At 41.7% G+C, this 23,382-nt stretch overlaps 2 protein-coding genes across 2 annotated transcripts; one reads left to right on the forward strand and one right to left on the reverse strand.

Annotated features, from left to right (window-relative positions):
• Nucleotides 1-4,855: 4,855 nt before the first annotated feature.
• On the reverse strand, nucleotides 4,856-10,204 carry LOC117260018 (keratin, type II cytoskeletal 8-like). Its single transcript, XM_033631876.2, has 9 exons — nucleotides 9,642-10,204; nucleotides 8,833-9,041; nucleotides 8,666-8,726; nucleotides 8,445-8,540; nucleotides 6,968-7,132; nucleotides 6,723-6,848; nucleotides 6,369-6,589; nucleotides 6,189-6,244; nucleotides 4,856-6,028 (listed from the first exon to the last, which is right to left on the reverse strand). Exons 1-9 carry the CDS (start codon nucleotides 10,098-10,100, stop codon nucleotides 5,907-5,909), a joined length of 1,515 nt encoding a protein of 504 aa, XP_033487767.2. The 5' UTR covers nucleotides 10,101-10,204; the 3' UTR covers nucleotides 4,856-5,906.
• Nucleotides 10,205-18,082: 7,878 nt separating this feature from the next.
• On the forward strand, nucleotides 18,083-19,964 carry her8.2 (hairy-related 8.2). Its single transcript, XM_033630867.2, has 4 exons — nucleotides 18,083-18,379; nucleotides 18,513-18,608; nucleotides 18,699-18,777; nucleotides 19,219-19,964. Exons 1-4 carry the CDS (start codon nucleotides 18,317-18,319, stop codon nucleotides 19,587-19,589), a joined length of 609 nt encoding a protein of 202 aa, XP_033486758.1. The 5' UTR covers nucleotides 18,083-18,316; the 3' UTR covers nucleotides 19,590-19,964.
• The last annotated feature ends 3,418 nt before the right edge of the window (nucleotides 19,965-23,382 follow it).

The raw sequence follows: 23,382 nt of genomic DNA on the forward strand, positions 1-23,382 counted from the left end.
TGCTCTACAGAGAACAAAACAACAAAACAAAACAAGAAAAAAAGAAATAATCTATAAAAAGGGAAACAGTGCAGATGGGAGTAGAAGAACATTTTGACGATGTGTGTGCTGGGTTTTTTGTTGTTGTTGTTGTTGTTGTTGTTGTTGTATTCAATGTAGCGTGAACATCACAACCTAGGCTATTCCCCTCAAAATATATTTCAATATAAAGAAACATCTAACAAAAACAGTGAGCCCAAAAAAAAAACCCCATCTATTTTGTGACACTCTTGTCACTATGGTATCTCAACCATTGTACCTGGACGTTAGTATTAGCTTACAGTGGAGGCAGTTCAGAGATTACAGTGACTCCACGATTGATAAAGGTAATGTTTCTATGTAGGCTACTCAATGAAAGGCTGCCATATCTTTAAAAAGCATGGTTGGCATCAGCAGGCCTGAGAGTGCAGGAGGGAGGGTGCCAGTGGAGCTCAGAGAGGGAGGGGGCAGCCACGTTGTGGAGGGCTCTATAGGTGATGATGAGGAGCTTGAAGTGGATACGTAGTGTATGAAGGATGGGGGTGATGTGGTCATGGGTGCGGGAGTGTGTGAGAAGACGAACAGCTGAATTCTGAATATACTGTAGTTTCTTAAGGGTTTTGGATGATGAACCTTAAAGGAGAGTCTGATCTAGTCTGGATTTGATGGATGAGAACATAGAAGGCATTGTAAATGTAGGGGATACTGAGGACTGTTGCAACAAGTCTCATTTCTCCAAGTAGAAACATTCAAGTATAATGACACTCATACTACAGATGCTCAGTTAGACCCCCACCACACCAGAAATGCAGAAGACAGATTAAACATCCTCTGTTGTGTTAGTTAACACAATAATGGGATTGTTTTCTTATTTCCTATGAATGTAACCTTAGTATTGTAATGATCCATTAGTAAACAGTGAGCCATTACTGTTTGTCATACACTGAATAAATTAATCAAAAGCAGAAATTTATTTTTTCTTGTTTGCCAAGAGTGAGGAGGAGAGTTACTAACAGAGGTTGTCCACAAACAAAACTCAATAACTGTTATTTGATAATAAAGCTAAATAAATAATACCATGAGATTATTGTATGGTAATGCATGTTTTCAGCATACGTATTAAGATAAAAGTTATTCAGTGAAATTTAATGGTTTTTTAATATGTTGCAATCGTCCCTGCGCCATGTTGCAACTGTGCCCAAATTAGGTCAGTTGCAACATCTGACTTCTTCTGTTGAAATAAATATTGTGAACGATATATCTATTCATGTTTAAATGGTATGGGTACTCTGCAGACAGATGTAAGTTTAATATTTAACAACTCAAACAACTACAACAGTAAAATGTCACTTTCAGTATAATCAAATAATATATCTAATACAAGAACACTCAAAGGGGGCAGTTTTCTGCACTGAATAGGCTACTTTTACTTTTTGCACTACAACTTTAATGAAAATAATAATAATTTGGGTAAATCCTACAGTGTTCATGAAAGGCTGATTATTCTAAGGAACACATCTTATTTCATCAAAAGGCTAGAATCTATGGGAATATTCTGCAGATGATAGCTGGTGCTGAAGCTTTCTCTGTAAGGCAGAAGTTGTGGCTGAGACTACTTGACTGGCAGACCACAGTATGTGCGCTTGCAACGCTGTGTGTCAGACAGAGTGGTCAGCAATACCGGGGCCCCGCAGGGGGCTGTCCTCTCTCCCTTCCTCTTCACCCTCTACACCACGGACTTCAGCTATTACACTAAGACCTGCCATCTTCAGAAGTTTTCTGATGACTCTGCTATAGTTGGATGTATCAGCAAGGGTGATGAGGATGAGTACAGGGCTGTTGTGGATAACTTTGACACATGGTGTGAGCAGAACCATCTGCAGCTCAACGTGGCAAAGACAAAGGAACTGGCTGTGGATCTGAGGAGGACCAAGACACCAGTGACCCCTGTTTCCATCCAAGGGGTCAGTGTTGCTGTTTTTACTGGCTGGTTAAAGATACTTCAACACTAAAACACTGACAATTTCAATTTATATTTCAAAATGTAGTCTAAATTTGAATGTATAAAACAAAACTGAACATACAGTGTTTTGTAATGCACCACATGAAACAGTCACATACAATTTTAAGATAAATTTACAGTATTAATGTCTCTGCCAAACCAGACCAGAGGATAATTGTAATATGTAGGCTACAGTATATGGTTATATCAAAGTATGTTCTTATAAGCTTCCAGCCCTGTTAGTCCTACAACAATGCTGCTCTCTCAGCTCTCAGCTGTTTGATAATCATAATCATGGTTTCACACATTTAAGAGATGCACCATAGTTGTCTGTGTAGATGCCATGTGTTGGGATGAGTTATATAACACAAATGAAACCAATAATATGTGCATAATAGAAATATGTGCATAAATAATAAATAATATGTGCATAATAGAAATAGCTGATCGAGACATGTATGAAAATCAGTTGTGGCAGTCTGCTAATATTATGACTTGACAAGCCATTGTTGACAGACAGCTGTTGATTTTTGTTTTTGTATATTGTTTGTTGCCATTATTACTCATCAAAATTGTATTTCTTATTAAAGTTAAGGAGCTGGCAGTTGGTTCAGCCTGACACTCATGTTTGCTCTGGCGCCCTCTGGTGGGGTAATCCAGCCCTGCCTCCACCACTGCAAACTTGACAAAATTCTTTGAGGCAGTATCCTGATGATGCAATCATGATGCAGGATGACAAACACCAAAACCATCCAATCAGTGAGTTACCTGTCAGTCAGTAGAACTTCATGTTAACTCCTCTTGGTTGAAAAATGTCAGTGTGAACAGGAACCCGACCAAAACTAAAATGCAATATTATCATATTTTTCCCCCCTGGTGTGAACCAAATGAACCAAACTACAGGTAAGAAAGCACCTTAAATGGGTCCATTTTGAATGGACCGCAAGTAACTTGCAAACATGTCAGGTTTCTTAAAAAAAAAAAAAACACTTTATTTTCAAGTACAGTGAATTTCTGGTCAGCCCGGTCCCACTCCAAAGTCATCAAAATCTGGCACCAGACACTGACAAAATAGCTGTCCTTTAACATCAATAGTGTCAGGGGGAAACGTAATGGGACAAGAATGAAAGTTAAGGTGGTGACAGTCCGAGTAAGGAGGGAGGGGTGTTGGGTGGGTCCAGCAAACACCGACTTTCACCTGGCAGACCTGCGTTTGCATCCTGTAAGATTATTAAAGCCAAACCCTGTTCTTTTTTCCTAAACCCAACCACATGCTTTTGTTGCCTAAACATAACCGTGTGCATTAGTTGTTGAAGGAAAGAATAACATCAGTTTGCAGCGTTGTACTGATGTAGTGTGTTTATTTTGATAGACACTGTATGTAAATGGTACATTTCCTGTGAAAACAGAAGTGTATTTTGAAAGAAGATGGTATGTAACAGGCAGAACTTGATATAGCACAACCAGGGTACCTTTCACATCATATCTGGACATGGAAAGTCCACAACCAAATGTCAATATGTGACGAGATCGGAGTGAGAATATGTCATTTTGGCACAGAGCTTTTATTTCTAAGTACCATTTCCTGCTGTAGAGTGAGTGAGTAATGGACAGCTGCTTGACAGAGACAGCAAACTAGCTGGACTACATGGCTAAACCAAAGTATGATGCTGAATATATTAAACTGTGTGGAGCTTGAAGTAATTACTAAAGAGAAATCTGGAGCCCATGGCTGGGCAAGTTGGGAACCATTGGACTAGAAATCGTCTCTGTTGCTAGGTTGTTGGGGTCAGCTTATTGGAGTGGCTCTTTGTCTTTCCTTTTTATTTCTTTATTTTTGTGTCATACACACAAAGATTAGCTCGACCCTAATGGGTTCACAAGACACCATTATCGCTGCAGTGATCAATCCAAAATATGTGTCATTTTACTGCTCAGTCCCAAACAAAATACGCCTTCTCTCCCAGGCCCAGCATGCAAAGTCTGCCACAAAAAGGCTCCCCTTCTGAAACATGACTCAAAATTTTAAACTCAATTAACATTTAGGAATTTAGCAACACAATCTGCCTTTTGCATCAGCTGATGCTTGAACTCACAACCTCTGAGACTAAGAATCAATTTTTATCTCACTGAGCTAATTAGTCAGTGACAATTCATGTGTAGCTTCACAAATTGACTAAGCCAGACGTGCAGGTTTAGCAGCCGTCCATGCATGGAAAAGCAGATTTGAAACCACTGTAAAAAAATTCAGTTATAAGACAAAAATCTGAAAATACACATATTGCATCTAGACAGCATGGAGATGTTGGTAATTTGTTTGTAACAATGATTGATTTGCTCCATAAGTGAAAAACTGATGTTTAAAATTGCCATTTTTACATTGACTCCAATTGTTCACATTAGAGCAAAATTCAAAATGCTGTCAAAAATTCAGTTTTGAGATAAAATTCTGAAATTTGCCACACATCATCTACCATGACTCTAGAATTTTGTCATTTTTTTCATGAACATTGAAGTTTTATTTAGCAAGAATTTGCATGTATATGTTTACAGTACTGTTTACCATCAAACATTTTGATGCACTGTAGGCTCAATTTTTGATAAATCAAAAATCTGAGAAGTGTAGTTTTTGTAGGACAGTCTGAAGATGCTCTGTAGCAAGTTTGGTGTCAATTGTGCAAAAATTGTGGGAGGAGATAGGTTTAAGAAGTTTTACGGTTTTTGAAAAAAACAGAGTGATGAACTTCATAATTTTTAATAGATTTAAGTGTACAAAAGTTTCTTCAGTACAATATTGGGGCTACAGTTTGGTGAAACTTGTGAAGTTGTAGCACGTATGGTTGATTTGTGGTTGACCACGCTTTATTAGCTACATAGCAGTCTACTGACGTGACTGATTGGTATCCAGTCATTAGTTAGAACCCATTTCCATAAGATATAAGCAAAACATGTTTATTATGAGAATGAATTGCCCCACAATATGAGTACATTTTAATGGTATCTTATATTTTGTTGGTATCTGTTGTGTAATTGCAATATTAAACTCAAAGGCTTCACTGTCATTATGAGCCAGACTGACGTGATTACGCCCTCTCGTGTAATATTGTTTACAGTGTTTGCATTGTTTGAATATGAAATCAGATTTATTCCATTTATGTCCGAGTTTATTTTTTATTCAGAGTGGAAATTGAGGTACAGGAGCATCAAAACACCAGTGGAGAGCTCATTTTTTCTCAGAGCAAAAGAAAAAGAGGTACCCAGAAGTCAAATATGAAAGTGTAACATGTGACTGCTTCTGGTGGTGGTTAAATGCACAACAAAACGACAGATGTGAGACAACAGCAGAGACTTTACAGAAAAGAGCAGTTATGCCATGTTTGCTTTATAAATTCAAGACCAACCACAACATTCAGACCTCCCTCTGTGCATATCAAAGACTGCTATTGGCATTTTGTGTGCAGCGATTGTTGCCATAAGGATTCTCTGCCATGACACTACAACTAGGCTATCCTATTGTCTGCGTGACAGCAGATCCAGCAACCAAAAGACAGTCACGCTGACTGATTAAAGGAAGAGAGGGCTGCCTGTTATCTCTGCTGCTCGTTGTTTCTGTTCTAATATTTTCTCTGCCTCTACTTGTGCTGCCAAAAAGTTGCATTGGCACAGTAATTCCAAAGAAAGCTGCATTATTACATGGATCTGACAGCTTAAAATTGTTAAAGGCAAATGTTTCTGAGGATGCGGTGAGGGGATTTATGGAAGCTTTGAGTGGTTTTCAGGGAGAGGGGAGGGACAAGAGAAGGAGAATGGAATGAGGGATGGAGGACAATGGAGAGAAAGACAACTGCTGTTTATGGAAAGTGAGAATAGAGCTGCTGGTTGTTCTTCAGGAGGTGACTGTGATGCGGTCATAGGGCCCGTTAGTGGCTGACGTGGCCTCGCCAAAGGCGTTGCTGCTGCCACCGCTCCTGGCCGTGATGCTGCCAAAGCCACCGTAACCACCACTACCTGATGATGAAAATAAGACTTTTTCAGATGAGATGGCAGGAATTTCCATTCAAACGTAACAACCACACTGATAGCTTTACTCATGGTTTTCATTTAATTTTTATTTAATTTCATATTTTCATGAACTTGTGTAGAAATGACTTGAATTGTCAATACGTACCGCTGCTGCTAACGCTCTGTATGTGGACAGTTGCCTCTCCTCCCCCACCTTCAAGTCTGCAGAAAGATAAATAAGCAATATTAGCTGCTAATGTTGCTGCCTGCACGATGTGATGAAATGCAATCAGTAAGTGCTTCAGAATATTAGACGCCTTGTGAACCCAAAGCAGCTAAGATTTACCTAAGTTCCTCTCCCTCCAGAAGCTTCCTGTAGGTGGCAATCTCAATGTCCAGGGCCAGTCTGATGTTCATGAGCTCCTGGTACTCGCGGACCTGGTGGGCCATGCTCTCTTTGGCTTTCTGCAGGGCCACATCCAAGTCCTTTATGCGGGCCTTGGCATCTTTCACAGCCAGCTCTCCACGCTCCTCAGCCTCAATGATCTGGACTTCCAGGTTGGCACACTGAGAGATTGTAAAGTTAGCAGAATTTTCATTAGTGATATTTGTCAATGTCAAAATGCCCCCTACATGATCATATATATGTGTGTGTGTGTGTGTGTGTGTGTGTGTGTAAATGATGTAACTGTGACCTTACCTGTCCTTTAATTGCCTCAATCTCACTCTGGAGGCGGCTGATCAGGCGGTTGTGTTCAGAAATCTCTTGCTTAGATCTGCGGAGGTCATCTCCGGTCTGGTCTGCACTGGTCTTCATCTCCTCGAACTGAAGGAATAAGATTAAAAATAATTGTTATTGCAGATTCCACGGACCGACCTCTCCCCTTTTATTTGACATTGCAGGACGTGTGTGTTGTGATGAGATTGTTTTCTCTCTCTATCTACCTTCTGCGTATAGCATAATTCAATTTCAGCACGGCTGCGGTCCGCGATGGCCTGATACTGAGCCTTGACCTCAGCCACAATGGCGTCCATGTCCAGTTTTCGGTTGTTGTCCATTATCACAGTGGCTTCAGTGTTCTTAAACTGTTGTTGAAAGTGCTGCAGTTCCTGCAAAAGAGAGAAATATGTCATTTAAAAAAAATAAATTGGAAGATGTTCAATATCTATTTCTATTCTGTATCTGTGCCCACATTATGCCATTTAACCTCCTCCACTCTAGGCATCCTCAGCTGACATTACAGTCTTCTAGAGGCTGTAGTGGGTACCAACCATGTCTTGTTATCTGGTCAGTAAGGGATTGAGTAATGCTCTAAACTTAGGTTAAATTTTGACGAGGGAAAACCATGGCCATATTCACAGGGGTCCCTTGACCTCTCACTGCAAGATGCCTGAATGAAAATGAGCTCTGTGGGTACCCACGAGTCTCCCTTCTAAAGTCATGCCCACTTTGTGCTACTCCCATGGAATTTGGGGCAAAAGCGATGCCATTTTTCTCATGCAGTACAAATGTCTTATTTTTGGCTATTCTATTTCAGTAGTTCGGCATACTAGAGTCCCTAAACAGTATTGGAATTGCAAAAATTGGGTATGACTGGAAAACTGAGACTCTTGTAGATTTATTGAGCCCAACTCTGTTCATATTTGATGATGATAGCTGCCATAGTAGTAGGATTATCACAACCTCATGAAATTTTGCAACCACAAACTAGAGACTTCAGGCATTCAGAGAATGTATGGCTTAAAGGGATAGTGCACCCAAAAATGAAAATTCAGCCATTATCTACTCACCCATAAACACCCAAAAACATCATTTGAACTCGGCGGTGCCCATGTCTCACGGTCTCACGCAAGCGCACACACATGAGCACAGTGTACAGAGAGGCAGTTAGCACTACAGGCTACAATGAAGCTAAAAACAGAGTTCAAATGACGTTTTTCCAAACAACTTTTTATGTCGGGGCTTCAGGACACTTGGATCACTATGGACGAGCAGTATGGAGATATTTTGTGGTTTCAATTATGTGTTTTTGGACGTTTGAATCTGGGGCGCCGTCAGCCTCCATTAGGTGGAGTTTTGTTGCTACCCCCTCTCCCCTTGGATCTCCGCAAGTGATGTGAGGACTCTAAAACTTCACCTGAGCCTCCCTCGGCATATGGATGAGTAGATAATGGCTGAATTTTCATTTTTGGGTGCACTATCCCTTTAAATTAGTGTATTGACAATAAGCAGGATTCTCGTCATTTTCCAGAAAAGAAGTGCTCGCCATCCAATTGCAGAAAATGCAATTCTTAGAGAAATCTCCAAATGTCACGAGTTTTTGCCACAAATACACCTTCAATGTTAGGTCCCCTAAAAAAAAGGAGCAAAGAAACAGAAATGACAGGAATGAGGTAATTTGCTATGGTTCATTTTTCTTACTACATCATAAACAGCTCTGAGGAAGTTAATCTCATCCTGGAGGGAATCAGCCTTGGCTTCAAGCTTAATCTTGTTCGTGTAGGCGGCATCCATATCCTGTATGTAGAGAGGAAAAAAACAGTCTGTGTTAGCGATGGGTCAGAGGAAAAACATTAATTAATCCCACTGTTGTTAATGAAATGGCAAAGTGACAGGTTCTTTAATCGCAGGCCAACTCTTACCTTCTTCAGGAGCACAAAGTCATTCTCCTCAGCGGCACGCTTGTCGATTTCATCTTCATACCTGCCACACAAACAGTGGAAAGATTAGCTGATGGAAAATGTCTATGGATATCAGCTACTGTAGGTCTGTAGCTGTTGTTGGTTTTCCTGGGCTAGTATGGACTCACTTTGTCTTGAAGTCTTCCACCTGTCCCTGCATGTTCTGCAGCTCTCCATCCAGCTTTATTTTCTCCCTGCCGAGCCCGTCCACATGTCTGCGCAGGTTCATGAGGTAAGCCTCGAACATGGCTTCAGTGTTGGAGGGGCGGGCTGTCTGCTCCTGCGTCAGGCTCCACTTAGTCTCCAGCATTTTGTTCTGCTGCTCCAGAAGGCGAACCTTAAAGGTAAAATCATTCAGCATTTTTAGATCCAGTCTCACTTGGGGGAGAGGTGTTACTTTGAATATGACTTCAAACCACATTGAATAACTGTGTAATTAATTAAATAATAAGACTACATTAAAAACTGGTAATAATCCACATCAGAAGATTTGGTGCTTGCCGATGCCTCTTTTCATTTTCTCCCTTTCAGCAAACCACGAATAAAAAAAGGCAAATATATCACAAAACACATCAGCAACTGAGAGAAAGCTTCTTCTTCAGCCTCATTACCATCGCAATATTACTACTGCATGGAACGCTCCATAACATTTCTTTTGATCAGATCCAGGACCGCTGTTGGCCATTTGTGCGCCCTAAGTGTAACTGCTTTGTGGTTGCTATGTAATATTCATTGAGCTCAGGTGGTCTGTTGCAGCCATTCACCTTTGCACAGGCCAATGAACTCTACTGTTTACAGTGCATCCACTATCTATTACTAATATTTCATATTCATTTATGTTACAATCTGTTGTTTAACCAAATCAGAGTTGTTTTCTCAAAAGCACAAACACACTGAAATGGTGTGGGATGTTGATATACAGAAAAGAGCTACTCACCTTGTCAATTAACAAAGCAAAGCGGTTGTTGAGAGTCTTCATCTGCTCTTTCTCCTGTGTACGGACAGTCTGGATGTTTGGGTCGATCGTAAGTTCCAGAGGGGTCAGTAGGCTCTGGTTGGCTGTTACAGCTGTGATTTGTTGCGCTGCAAAACCTGTGGCAGGACCAAAACCACTTCTGAAACCACCTCCACTAGAGGCTCTGAAACCACCTCCACTAGAGGCTCTGAGACTACCTCCACTAGAGGCTCTGAGACTACCTCCACTAGAGGCTCTGAGACTACCTCCACTAGAGATTCTGAGATTACTACCACCAGCAATACTACTGGCAAGACCACGGACTGACGTGTTTGATATTCTGCATGACCCGCTGCCGATAAGAGGTCCTGAGAAACGATGATCAATGTACGGAGGTTGTGGGCGCGAAGGTTGTAACATACTCTGAGGCACAATTTCCATGGCTGGTGTTGTTTCCTCTGAAAGAGAAGTTTCACAGAGAGAAGGGGAAGCAGAGAGAGAGAGAGGTTTGGCAGAGCAGTGGAGCGCACTTAGAGGAGAGCCAAGTCCCAGTAAGTGACTTCTCCCTGTCTGTGATGGATTTTTATCTGCCTTCAACTTTGGAGGAGGCCCCAATCAGCTCCACCTAACCTTATCCCCCCCTCAACCATTCTTCAGTTACTTGGAACTTGGGAGGTGCACTTGCACACACCCAGGTGCTGTTGCGGAAATGGCATCACAGCCAGGGGTAACGTGAGAAAAGACAACAAAAACATGTTCTCCAGGTTCTCCAGTTTTTTTTTTGAATTGGCGTAATTTCTGAAGCTGCAGCATGTTTCTTCTAATGGAAACATTTTGGGTTGCTGTGCTGCGTTTGTCCTTGTTGGCCATTGTACCGTACAAAAGGCAATGAGATCCAGTCATGCTTTGGGGAACTAGGCCTCAACAGTGCAGCAAGAGGGTTCCTGGTTCGAACTCTGGGGTGGGGGAGCCCTTCTATGTGGAGTTTGCATGTTCTCACTGTGTCAGTGTGGGTTGTCTCCGGCTTCCTTCCACAGTCCAAACACATGCAGGTTAATTGGTGACTCTAAATTGTCCGTAGGTGTGAATGTGAGTGTGAATGGTTGTCTGTCTCTATGTGTCAGCCCTGTGATGATCTGGTGACCTGTCCAGGGTGAACCCTGCCTCTCACCCAATGTCAGCTGGGATAGGCTCCAAATCTGGTAAAGGATTGTATTTGATCTCACATGATATGACTGGTGACATTTTAATTTAGAATTGCTGTGCTGCACCTTTTCGTAGAGTTTTCTAAGTTTTTGACGTAGTTGACCTCTCTGTTTTCTTACCGCGGCTGGTTAACATAGGGCTGTCCTCAAAAACTGATCAGTGGTTTGAAAACTACTCGAGCGAGGGAACGCAAAGTGTCCAAGTTGGTGGTGTATTTTCTTGCCTTTTGAAAATACAAAATGGTGTCCTGCCAGGCTCTCTACTGAGACCTATTTTATTAGCAATTTTATCAATTCAAAATTTCATTTCCATGTGTGTGACATCATTATTTGTGACTCATCTTTAGCCTGTGTGATTGAGAAACTGCAATCTGCTTTTATTGTTGTTCAGAGGAGTCTTTGTGAGACTTGTACTGAATCCTGACAAAACTAACATGATGTGCTCTCCCTTAGGTCGAAGAAGACGGCTGAAGGATTCACACAGAAAAGGGGGAGCAGAGAGAGAGAGAGGTTTGGCAGAGCAGTGGATGTCCCAGTGAGCTCCACCTCCTCTCCATCTTCCAATTACTTGGAACTCATCTCAGCCTCAGACTCAACCTGTCAGACAGGTAACAGTGTGTCCATAGTGTTTCCTAAGAATTGCACTATTGCCTTAAGTGAACTGCAAACCACTGTTTTGGGGTGGACCTAAGATCATAGTTTGACAGCAAGTTTGACAGCAACTCAAATGTAGTAAACAATTTGGGAAAAAAGCCTCAACTGTTAAAAAAAAAAAAAAAGTCCAAAACTGCGTGAGGTTGATCAACTGATCAGCAACAGGGAAAAAGTAAGGGTTACAGCATGACCTCATCTTACGCAGAAACAGCTGTCATGTTGACACTGTCCTGCAAGACTTCTGTACTGTAACATGGAAGATTTATGTGTCTACAACTTGAAGCACACACTATTAAGATTACCCATATAGAAAAGCTATAACCATGTATGTGCACATTTTGTCTGCATATGAGTGATGATGTATGTCAGATTGTTACTTTCAGTAATAAGGTGATTGAACAGGTCTCGGGTTTTTTCCTGCAAGACAATCTGTCCTTTAAACACCATTTTGAGTGTCTTATGAAAAACACTCAGGGTGATGTTGGGTTTTTATTATACAAACAGTTGGTGTTTGTCGTTTGGTGCAAGGAAAAAATTGGTTCAAATGATTATGATGATATTTTATAATGCAAACTGATCCTACTCGAAAATCTTAGATTCAGTGTACCATGTTGCGCTGTGGTTTGTCTCTGATTCAGGCTTCTGTGCACTCACTGCAGTTATCAGAACAACAAGTGTCATAGAGCTAGTTTGACAAGTGAATGCACATATCAAGTTACTAAACGTTTGTTTTTTGTTTTTTGTTTTAACTTTTTGCTGTTGTGTTTGTTCTGTCATGTGAGACTTTTCATGCTGTTGTTTTGGCCAGGACTCCCTTGCAAAATAAATTTGAATCTCAACGGGCATATAAGTTTAAACTGGTAAAATCTCACTGGATTTGCAAAACACATTCTGACCAGCTGTTGTTAAAGCTGACCTAACATACGTTTGAATGCATGCATGTAAATTCATTTCAAACATGTGTGCATTGATTCCTGAAGACATGAATGTTTGCACCATATGCTTATAGGTTAGTGAATGCTCAAACGAATTGAGGCACTTGAGCAAAAAAGTGGATACAGCTTTCGCTATCCAAAATCAGGCACATTGTGTCATTTTCTCAAACATACTTATATCAATAAGCAGGAAAACAATAGACTGACAGAAAGCTAAAAGGAGTTTGAACTATCTGTAGCAGAGAACAGAACATATGGGGCATTAATATAAAGCCTGTGTAGTGCATGTAACATGGGACTGTATATGGAGTCAGAGTGTTGTGCCAGGCCTGCATGTGTCAGCTGGTGCTGAGCACAGCGTGGGTGTTTTCAGACCTGGCAGGTCTGATTTGTTTCAGTTAATGTGATGGGATTTAGATTCATTTCATACACAAGAATCTATCCACACCATGAACTGATTGTGTAACTCAACCATCTACTATATACCTATGAAATTTGGCAATCACCTATGGCATTTTTTTATACCTACGGAGCACTTGGTACTCTTTGCCTTTGGTCCTATGGCTACAGTGTCAGACAAGGGCAAATGTGTCACATCGGCCCAAAACATTTCCATTAGGAGAAACACACTGCAGCTTCTGAAGCGATGCCAATTCAAAAACACATACAAAAATCCAACACAACAACAGAAACATGCTGCAGATGAAAAATAAATAACTTCACAGCAAACACACAGCAAATAATGAAGCGATGCAAAGAAAAAACACTCAAAACAAATGCAACAAAAACATGCTGCAGGTCCAGAAGTTCTCCAGGCCTTTTTGAAGTAGCGTAATTTCTGAAGCTGCAGCATGTTTCTCCTAATGGAAACATTTTGGGTTGCTGTGCTGCGTTTGTCCTTGTTGGCCATTGTACCGTACAAAAGGCAATGAGATCCAGTCATGCTTTGGGGAACTAGGCCTCAACAGTGCAGCAAGAGGGTTCCTGGTTCGAACTCTGGGGTGGGGGAGCCCTTCTATGTGGAGTCTTCATGTTCTCACTGTGTCAGTGTGGGTTGTCTCCGGCTTCCTTCCACAGTCCAAAGACATACAGGTTAATAGGTGACTCTAAATTGTCCGTAGGTGTGAATGTGAGTGTGAATGGTTATCTGTCTCTATGTGTCAGCCCTGTGATGATCTGGTGACCTGTCCAGGGTGAACCCTGCCTCTCACCCAACGTCAGCTGGGTTAGGCTCCAAATCTGGTAAAGGATTGTATTTGATCTCACATGATATGACTGGTGACATTTTAATTTAGAATTGCTGTGCTGCACCTTTTCGTAGAGTTTTCTAAGTTTTTGACGCAGTTGACCTCTCTGTTTTCTTACCGCAGCTGGTTAACATAGGGCTGTCCTCAAAAACTGATCAGTGGTTTAAAAACTACTCAAGCAAGGGAACGCAAAGTGTCCAAGTTGGTGGTGTATTTTCTTGCTTTTTGAAAATACAAAATGGTGTCCTGCCAGGCTCTCTACTGAGACCTATTTTATTAGCAATTTTATCAATTCAAAATTTCATTTCCATGTGTGTGACATCATTATTTGTGACTCATCTTTAGCCTGTGTGACTGAGAAACTGCAATCTGCTTTTATTGTTGTTCAGAGGAGTCTTTGTGAGACTTGTACTGAATCCTGACAAAACCAACATGATGTGCTCCCTTAGGTCGAAGAAGACGGCTGAAGGATTCACACAGAAAAGGGGGAGCAGAGAGAGAGAGAGGTTTGGCAGGGCAGTGGATGTCCCCTCCAATTACTTGGAACTCGGGATGTGCACTTGCAGGCAGGTAAATTGTCTCAGCCTCAGACTCAACCTGTCAGATAGGTAACAGTGTTTCCTGAGAAATGCACTATTGCCTGAAGTGAACTGCAAACCACTGTTTTGGGGTGGACCTTAACTATTGTGCTTTTTGTGTTAAGCCGTGCATTTTTGCTGCACCTTTGGGGCTGCAACAAGAGAAGAATGCAATTTCTGAAGAAATTTGGGGTGTGAATGCTGAAATGTAAGTAATGGAGTAGTTGGAAAAGTGGGAATAGGTTTAACAGGTATGAATGTCATTGAAAAGCTGAATAATACCCATAGTAAAAAAAAGATCTAAGTCCTGTGTCTGTATGTGTGTGTGTATGCAGGGGCGTAGCACCAAATTCTGGGCCCTATGCATAGGTGGAGTCTGTGGACCCCCCAAACCCCCCACTCCTCCCAATCCATGACTCACTAACACACCTTTGATTTTGACCTTTTTATGGCCCAATAAAACAGAGTGAAATATTTTTTCACTCTGTTGTCATATACACACACAGGCCCAAAATACACACACATGCACAAACAAGACTGGAGAAATGACAAGGCGAGGGGGCCGCCCACGGTCAGGAGGTGAACTGGCACCTCTCCAGTTGCCACAGCACTCCCTGTAACTTGCCTAAACCTGACCTCTGTAACTTTCTGTAAGCTTTCTTGTCATAAATTTAAAATTACACCAATAAATGATACATTTCTGTAATACTGAAGATGTTACTCATCCATTTGAGGAGAAGAGAAAGTTTTATAATATTCCAAGGAGGTAAGTAAAGTGACCTCAAACCTCTTTTTTGTAGGGGTGATTGGGACAACACGTCTTAGCATATGTGTAAGCATATTTATTGCACAGTTCATTTCATTGTTTGATATAATTTCACATGCACACTTTTCTTTTCCTGTTCATCATTATGGACTCTAGTGCTGTCTGCGTTGTGTTGATATCAAGAGGCCCAGACCATGGATATCTTTGGAGGCGATCTCTGTTTATTCCTGACAACTCTGACAGCAAAAGGTAAAAACAACATCCTGTCCATTACGACCACAGAACTCGAGCCCCTACACAAATTAGGCTAAGTGACTCAGGAATATGTTGGCATAAAATGAACTTATAAACACAGCTTAACAGTGCTACGACAAATGTTTGAATTGAGAAAAAAAACACTTTTAATTGAGGTTAAAAATGCCAATCAGGATAAGATAGGGTTGGGTAAAGAGGTCAGTGTAACAACAGGTGTACCAGGTGAGAGTGGACTCAAATGCACAACTCTGGATACTCTATCAGTGATGGTAAACAAATCCAGCAGAGATGAGGCAGAATCAGAGTCAACCAACAAGCTAAATGGGCTACAAAAAAACAAGGACAAAGGGGAACTAATAGCCCCAACACTAGACACACAAGGAGCTAAGACAAACTGGCACTGAGAGAAAACCAGACACACACTAAATACTCTGGTGAGGGGAAGGATAGCGAGACAGAGGTGAGGCTAATCAGGGTGGGACAGACAATCAGACACAGGTGAGGTCATCAGAAAGGAGGGAAAACACACAGGGGCAGGAAGTGAAGTGATCTGAAACATGAGGAGATGTGAGTTTCAAAGTAAAACTGGTAACAACATGAATGAAATAAAAAAAAAAAAACATAACCTAAGAAACTTGAGCTGTGACAGTCAAGGCTAACAGGGACTTTATAGCCTACTTATGCGTTGAATTGACGCCACAGCTATGGCATAAGCTCCACGTCGTAGTTCTACGCTGTAGCCTGACGTGCACCTCCCCAGAATTGTAACTACCTACTCGTCACGGTGACACAGACCTCCTGTCTGTTTTTGTAAGCTCAAACCATTTCCCTCAGTGGAAACAAAGCTTTTATTTACTTTCATTTCACAGATAAGAAACAATAAATTGTGTATACAATACAGCCTCCACAAAAATAGCAATTTAATTCTTGTGTGTTAGGCTATTTATCCTTCGGGATTTATTCTGGCTTCATATGAGCAGAGGAAATCTCCGCTTGTCACTAGGCTAATCTATACAATATAAGATGCCATAGGCTTGTGCTAGTAACTTTAGCATATTCTATTTTTTTGGAAAACGTGTTTAGTACAAGACAGTTGTTTTGTCAGTGAACCTTGTGAGTTGTAATGGAGCCAAATTGTGCACAGGTACCTTTGTTAATGTTGCTGTTGTCCCTGGTTTTACATGAGAAGAGAAAAAGCTTGCCAGTTGCTAGGCTAATTTGTAGCCTACAATGTAAAATGCCATAGGCTTGTGCTAATAATCCTAGCATGTTATATTTGTGGGGAAAATGTGTCCAGATAAAGACAAGTGTTTGTCTGTGAATGCTGCGAGTTATAGTGAAGCTGATTTGTGTACTTGTGTTTGAAACTGTCTCTATTAAGCCATGTTTAGGCCTAATGTGTGTTTAATGTGTGTTTTGAATCGGCTAAGCTTTACAGCACTTCACAGAAACCTCCACCGCCCACTAGTGTTGTGGAGGTGTAACTGCAGAGAGACACAGACACACCACTGCACAAGTAGGCATGGCCACAAAGATGAAGGCGACGTGGTAAGAAAATAAAACCCTCCATTTAACCTGATGCCCCAATTACCCCTAATTCTTGAAGAACCCTGATATTTTTTATAGGCTAGATAAAGTTAATGCTGTTTCCCATGGCAACAACAACTAAAAGAAGGTTGACGTTATTTCCTTTAAACATCGGGGGTATTCAAACAGGCCTAATTGACATTCTGATGTAATTAATTGCGTTGGCTGCCTCTGTAGCACTGGCTCGGTTTCTCTCCTTTACACCTGCAGCACTGGTCATCCACTGGTCACCTGCCAAAGCGTCCTCCTCTTCCTCCTCCTCCTCCTCCTCCTCCTCCTCGGCCGGACTGTCCACCCTCTCCGGAGGTTATTATGCTCTTCATGCTGATTAGGTTTGAATGAAGAGCGGCCTTTGTTCGGCTCCGGTTCCCACGACCCGGCATTCGCCTGGCAGTCGCGTGGCTCTCAAAACAGGGGCCCGCGCGCTTTGAGGGACCTAAAGGTGGGGGGACATCTGGTCAATCTGACATCTGCTGGCTAACAGTTAAGAGCAGATGTCTGATTTGAAAACACGGAGTGATCAAAGCCAAACAGGCTGCAGTGGAAGATGTTTTTGGGGAAGAATTTTAGATTTCTGAGATATCTTGACTCTCCCTCAAACCTTCCTTTATTAAAACTTAACTTAAGCATGACTCATGATGATTGAATTCATGAATGTATGCAGGATATATCATGAAAAAAGCTCAATATTTCTATGAAAATAGGAGGTGGAGATGCAGGGGTCTGAAATGAACACATGTGGCGCTGGAATCCTAATTTGGTCTCCTTTAAATTAATGTACAAATAAAGTGTTAACTAATATGCCTTAATTGGCCCATTAATTAATCAATCAGTCATGCATTAAGTATTTACACCCTTTTATATAGTTCTATAATTTCATCTTATATGTGAAGCATCTTCTGCACATGCACCCTGCTCTGCACCCTGCAAGGCTATAGGGGCAGACATATTCTCAAGTGATTTGTCAGTCCATTGTGTTTCCCTGTGAGCTTTGAGGGAATAGGTTTGGCCTTTTTGCAGGTAGTGTAATGTTGCTCCTGAGAAGAATAGGCGAGGGGCTCCCCGGAGTACAGCACGGTAACTGCACACTCTTGTTCATCCCTGGGAGAAGAGGAAACTGCAGTTTTTTTGTTGGGTGGAGCGCGGAGGGTGGGGGTGCATGGTTTCAGGCTGGACATCTGTCGCTTGTGAGGTTTTTTTTTTTCCTTTCTAGGCCGGGTCTCTCGGTTATTGAATGGAGCCAGTGACCTGTCAGTCTTGACTGATGGGACCCCGTGTGTGGGAAAATCCCGCAGCCAAAGAGTTGGGAGCATTCACATGCTAATTGCGCCCGATAAATAAGAGGGCCGCGCCGCGCCGAGGGCCCTAGAGACGCGCTGAGATCCAGAGGACAGAGGAGGCACAAGCGCACAGGCACCCGAGGAAAAAACATGACTGCTTCATCCGTGGCGCACAACGTGGGGAAACATCCCAGTGCCAAGGAGGAGAGAAAGGTATTTTACACGGATTGATCGATTTCTCTTTTTAGGACACACAGTGAGGGCCACACTTTGTCCTCTGCGCTCCAGCGTGGTGTCCTCACCATCCTGGCTTCTTTTAACCGACGTTATTTTTCATCCTTTACAGCTGAGGAAGCCGCTCATTGAGAGGAAGCGACGAGAGAGGATAAACAATTGTTTGGATCAGCTGAAAGAAACTGTGATCGGGGCGTTCAGACTGGATGTGAGTATCTCCTCACGTGTTTCACATCCTCTACAAGTAAACAATGTGGGCTGAAGCAAGTTAACTTAAAGGCTGCTCATCTCTCAACAGCAATCCAAACTGGAGAAGGCTGATATTCTGGAGATGACTGTGAAGCATCTGCAAAACATCCAGAGTAGTAAACTCAACGGTAAGAAACGTGGCCCCTGTGCACTTGTCTTTGTGAGTCACATGTGTGGGGGTGTAATGAAAAATGACTGAGGATTCTAGTTTGTACTGATCCCTGTAATACTGGCTGTTATTTAAATTAATCATGTTACTCCTAGGGTCAGAAACTGCATTAAAGGGACCATAACATAGCTTGAGATCCCTAGTTGAAGCAGCAGAGAGCAACATCAGCAAAGTGTTAGATATATCCAGCAGCAAAATGTATTCAGATGTAAAGTTGTGATTAGAGGAGGGTTATAATCTGGTTTTAATTGTTAAATGAAATTGTGCTGTCAAATATAAAGTATTCCTGAGCAGCTTCCTGGGAAAGAAGCAACAGTTGATGCTGTTTTACTGGCTGCATGTTCTGCTGTCACCATCAGGGGGTGCTATAACCTCACACCTCCACCCTTCTCTCCCACAGACCCCACATTAGGCCTGGAGGCCCAGCAGAAATACAGCACAGGCTACATCCAGTGCATGCACGAAGTCCACAACATGCTCCTCACCTGCGAGTGGATGGACAAAACGCTGGGCTCCCGCCTGCTCAACCACCTCCTCAAGTCCCTGCCCAGGTCCACCGATGAGCGCCCCAGCCAGCCCTCACCCAGACATGATGCACCTCCTCCAGCCGGTCAGGGCACCGGGCTCCCCTGTACACCCCTCAGAGGAGCGCCCCTCGCTGGGAGGCAGCTCCAGAGAGAGAGCCCCACCTGCCATGTGGCTGGACACCAGGAGAGGCCGGCGCTCCACAGCTCCCACCTGGGGATGCTGGAGATGTGGAGGCCCTGGTGAAGTGGCGGATCTCAGTTCTCCATTTTGTTAGACCATCCTCTGTTATGTATCTTATAGATATGCTGCTCAGAAGACAAACGTGGGGCAGTTTTGTTCCAGTGATTATTATTGTAGGTGTGCTATAATGATTCTATACAGACCTTTTCTCAGTACTTCCCTTCAGAAGTCGACTTCTCGTAGCCTGCATTATAGAAGGCTCTTATTAATCTTTCATGTATTTATTGTATTAACAGCTTTATTTATTTGATATTATAAGGCGTGACTTTGCTTCGTAGATGCTATGCTTATGGTATTGCATAGATTTGTATGTCTTCCTCCTTTGCTGTATAATTAACCCAAACATTAATAATAATAAAATTGATTGTACACACTTGAGATTTGATTTGGCTTTATGAACAATCTTGTTCATGTTAATCACGTTTTGAATGTGGTCATGTAGTGCAGAGGGACAGGACATGAGAGCCAAACTGTTCAATTATCAGATTATTTACTAATATAATCGTGCAAATATCAATATGGAGATATAATTGGCAAGTGAGGCCTATAACAACAGTACCTGAAAAGAAAGAAAGAAAAGGATGTTAGCCTTCAGACTTACCTTTTCAGAACATTTTTAGAGCTGCATTAATCATTTTTAAATATACATTTTAAATTAAATGTCATGTAATGACTGTGAGATGGGTCACTCACAGTGACAGGAAATTGTGACCCAATTCTGCAGCTCAGTGCGTCTCTTAGGCCTCTTGTAGTTTATTGTTTTAATGGCTGCAACTGAAATAACTGGACAGGTCAATGTCACCGCAGTTCCAGCAGCAGCAGCAGCAGCAGCAAATGTTTTAGTTCATAAACTCAGATATCTGGCCTGCAACAAATGCCAGAATGTTTAGTGATTTTAGTGGAGTCTGAGCAGAGCTAAAGGAATGTGGGCCTTTTACACATTTTGATTTGTCATAACAGGAAAAGCACAGGTGTTACTTGAAACATCAATGGCAGTTTTGTTCCATTCAACTGTCCCAGTAAGTCATGACAGTAAGCCAGCCGAAGCAGCTTAACAGAATTCAGCCACCTTTTATTTTATTATTGGCCTGTCCTCCATGAATGAGATGTTGCTATTTAAAGGAAGACTTCACCCACAAAAATCTGTATATCAGTTATTCACCATGGTTTACAGTGAATTTGTGTAGAAAACTCTGAACGGAGAATCCAAAACCAGAGAAAACTCTTAATGAATTGAAGTAAATGGGGACCACATTTAAAAGCAGCAAAACTATATCAAAACACCTGATAACAAACGCTCACTCATGCAGTATACTCCAAGTCTCATTTATCCAGCTGCATGGCCAGTGCTTCCCAAACACATGCGTTTTCTCTCAAATCTGACAATCTAAAACACTTTGCATAGTGTGTCTGGGCTGCTCTGTATCCCACTGAGCAGAGTTCAAATGTATGCACTTGCCCTGGAGTGCTATTCATTTGCTCATGAGAGTGTAAATACCAAAGTGTTTTCAATATTACAATTTTAGTGAAAATGAATGTGTATTTAACCTCTGTTTATTATTATAGTAGTTGTAATTGGCACAGGGGTGTGGTTTCACATTATTACCTGTTCATTCACTGGCGTGGTGGCTCTTAGACAAAGTGAGTTTTTCAGCTCTGATATTTTCTGTTGACTGTAATGTCACATCATGTAATATTTCATCTCATTTTGCTTTGGTTATCCAGCTGTTTGTTTAATAAACCACCACTGAATACATCTTTTCATCGACAGTAGTCTCTACAGTGAGTGACTGATGTACAAATAGTCATTTAATAGGGGAAGTATTTCTTTGAAGCCTCCATGTTGCGTAAGTATTTTAATATTTCTACATGTTAATGCATATCTTCTGTGTTTTTTTACTGTTGTTATTGTTGTTTGTCTGTAATTTTTTCTTATGCTGCTGACTTGGTCAGCTCTCCCTTGAAAAAGAGATCATTAATATCAGTGGGACTTACCTGGTTTAACATGGGTAGATAAAATTAAATCAAATCAAATAAAATTAGATACAATTAGATAAAATGAAATGAAATTATACTAAAAATAAAATAAAATAAAATAAAATAAAATTAAATTAAATTAAATTAAATTAAATTACACATTAGCCACAACAAGTTATGTATATTAATTAAATTCTTATTATAAGTCAGAGTTTAATGTTTTTTTTTCCTGCCCCCTAGTGGCCAAAACTATAGTTTTAATTAAAGGGTTAGTGCACCCAACTCATAAAGCAACATGTTTTCAGTTTTGTGTGCTGAGGTTTGTAGAGGTGCAGTCATGGAATTCATTTGTGGTGCTAAAAGATGTTTTTGTTTTGACACTGAATAAAATGAACGATGGATGAACTCCACACTGTTGTAGCTTATTGGCACATTTGTGATGCTTTTAGTGCCACAAATTAAACTCCATTCACCTCCATTGTATTTTGGGTGGTGACAGAAATGTCAGAGACTGGAATCTCAAAACCTGAGTCACTAAAGTCAAACCACGAGGTAAATGAGACTTTTTATGACTTGGGGGAACTCATGGCATGCCAACACATTATTTTCACTGAGGTGCTAATAATGAATTAATGAATTATTAGAATGAATTATTAGGGATTGGATTGTTCATGTATGCCTAGTATTTGTGGTCGAGCCACTGACACTGGTTTCCCAGTTTAATGGCCTCTGGTAAACTGTCAAAATTAAAAACATACATGTAAAAATAAATAAGTTGGATAATCAGATAAGGAACACAGCGAGGTTTAAGAGCATTCAAGAAAGAAAGCAGGGTCAGGATGTGCTCGGGTGCCTACGTTTGAAGAAAGTAATTCATCATTGTAATTCATCACTGGGCTCTGAAAAGTAGAAACGTGCATATGGCCCATTCTCCCGCTATTATTACCGTTATGATTGGCCGCCACATGGAGCCAGGCGGCGGGTCTGAAGAGAGGAAGAGAGACAGAAAGAGAGAGAGAGAGAGAGAAGCCTGGTCCCTCTGCGGCGCTCAGCAACAAAAGCGAGCCGAGACAGCTGCTCTCTCCACAGTCCACACCATTAAAGATCTGGAACGGGGATCTGTGGGTGGCGAGGTGCCAAAACCCCTCCACTTAAAAGGTCTGAAACTCTTCCCTCATTTGGTGCACTGGAGTTCAGTGGTGCTTTTTGCGGAAATGCTGCGCAATTGAGGAAATACCGTGCGTAAAAGTGCACCTGGAAACACACCATTGCATTTACCTGGACTGTGGCACAGATGCCTGCGTGGTCCTTCAGTGAGCAGACAGAACTGCTCTATTGTGAGGGTGATTTGCATGATAATGGTGTGAACAAAACAAGTGTAATAACGAGGGCAGAGGGCTGAGCGCTCTTATTAGACATAAACAAACAGACATTGTGCACAAAGGACTAAACCATCACATCCAAACCCTTAAAAGTCCAATAATGATACCACAAGAACCAGCATCATTTAGCCTAACTCCAATAAGTCCTAATGTTGCTTAAAGGAGGACATCTTCAAATTTGCATACTGATACACACTTTACAATGTAGATGGTATAAATGGTGTCAGCAAAATCAGCCAGATATAAGGCTTTAAACTCTCACACAGCGGAGCAGGCAACGTGAGAATTCAGTTGCACACAAATCAGAAGTCACCAAACAAACGGAGAACAAACGAGGCGCAGGCCAACACCTGTCGCTTTCTTTGGAGAAGGGCCCTTAATTCCCCCGGCTGATTCAGTTTGGGCCGAGGGGCCGCCAGCAGCAGCAGCTGCCAACT

This window comes from Epinephelus lanceolatus, chromosome 4 (genome assembly GCF_041903045.1).
Source record: "Epinephelus lanceolatus isolate andai-2023 chromosome 4, ASM4190304v1, whole genome shotgun sequence".
In the NCBI taxonomy this organism is placed as follows: Eukaryota; Metazoa; Chordata; class Actinopteri; order Perciformes; family Serranidae; genus Epinephelus; species Epinephelus lanceolatus.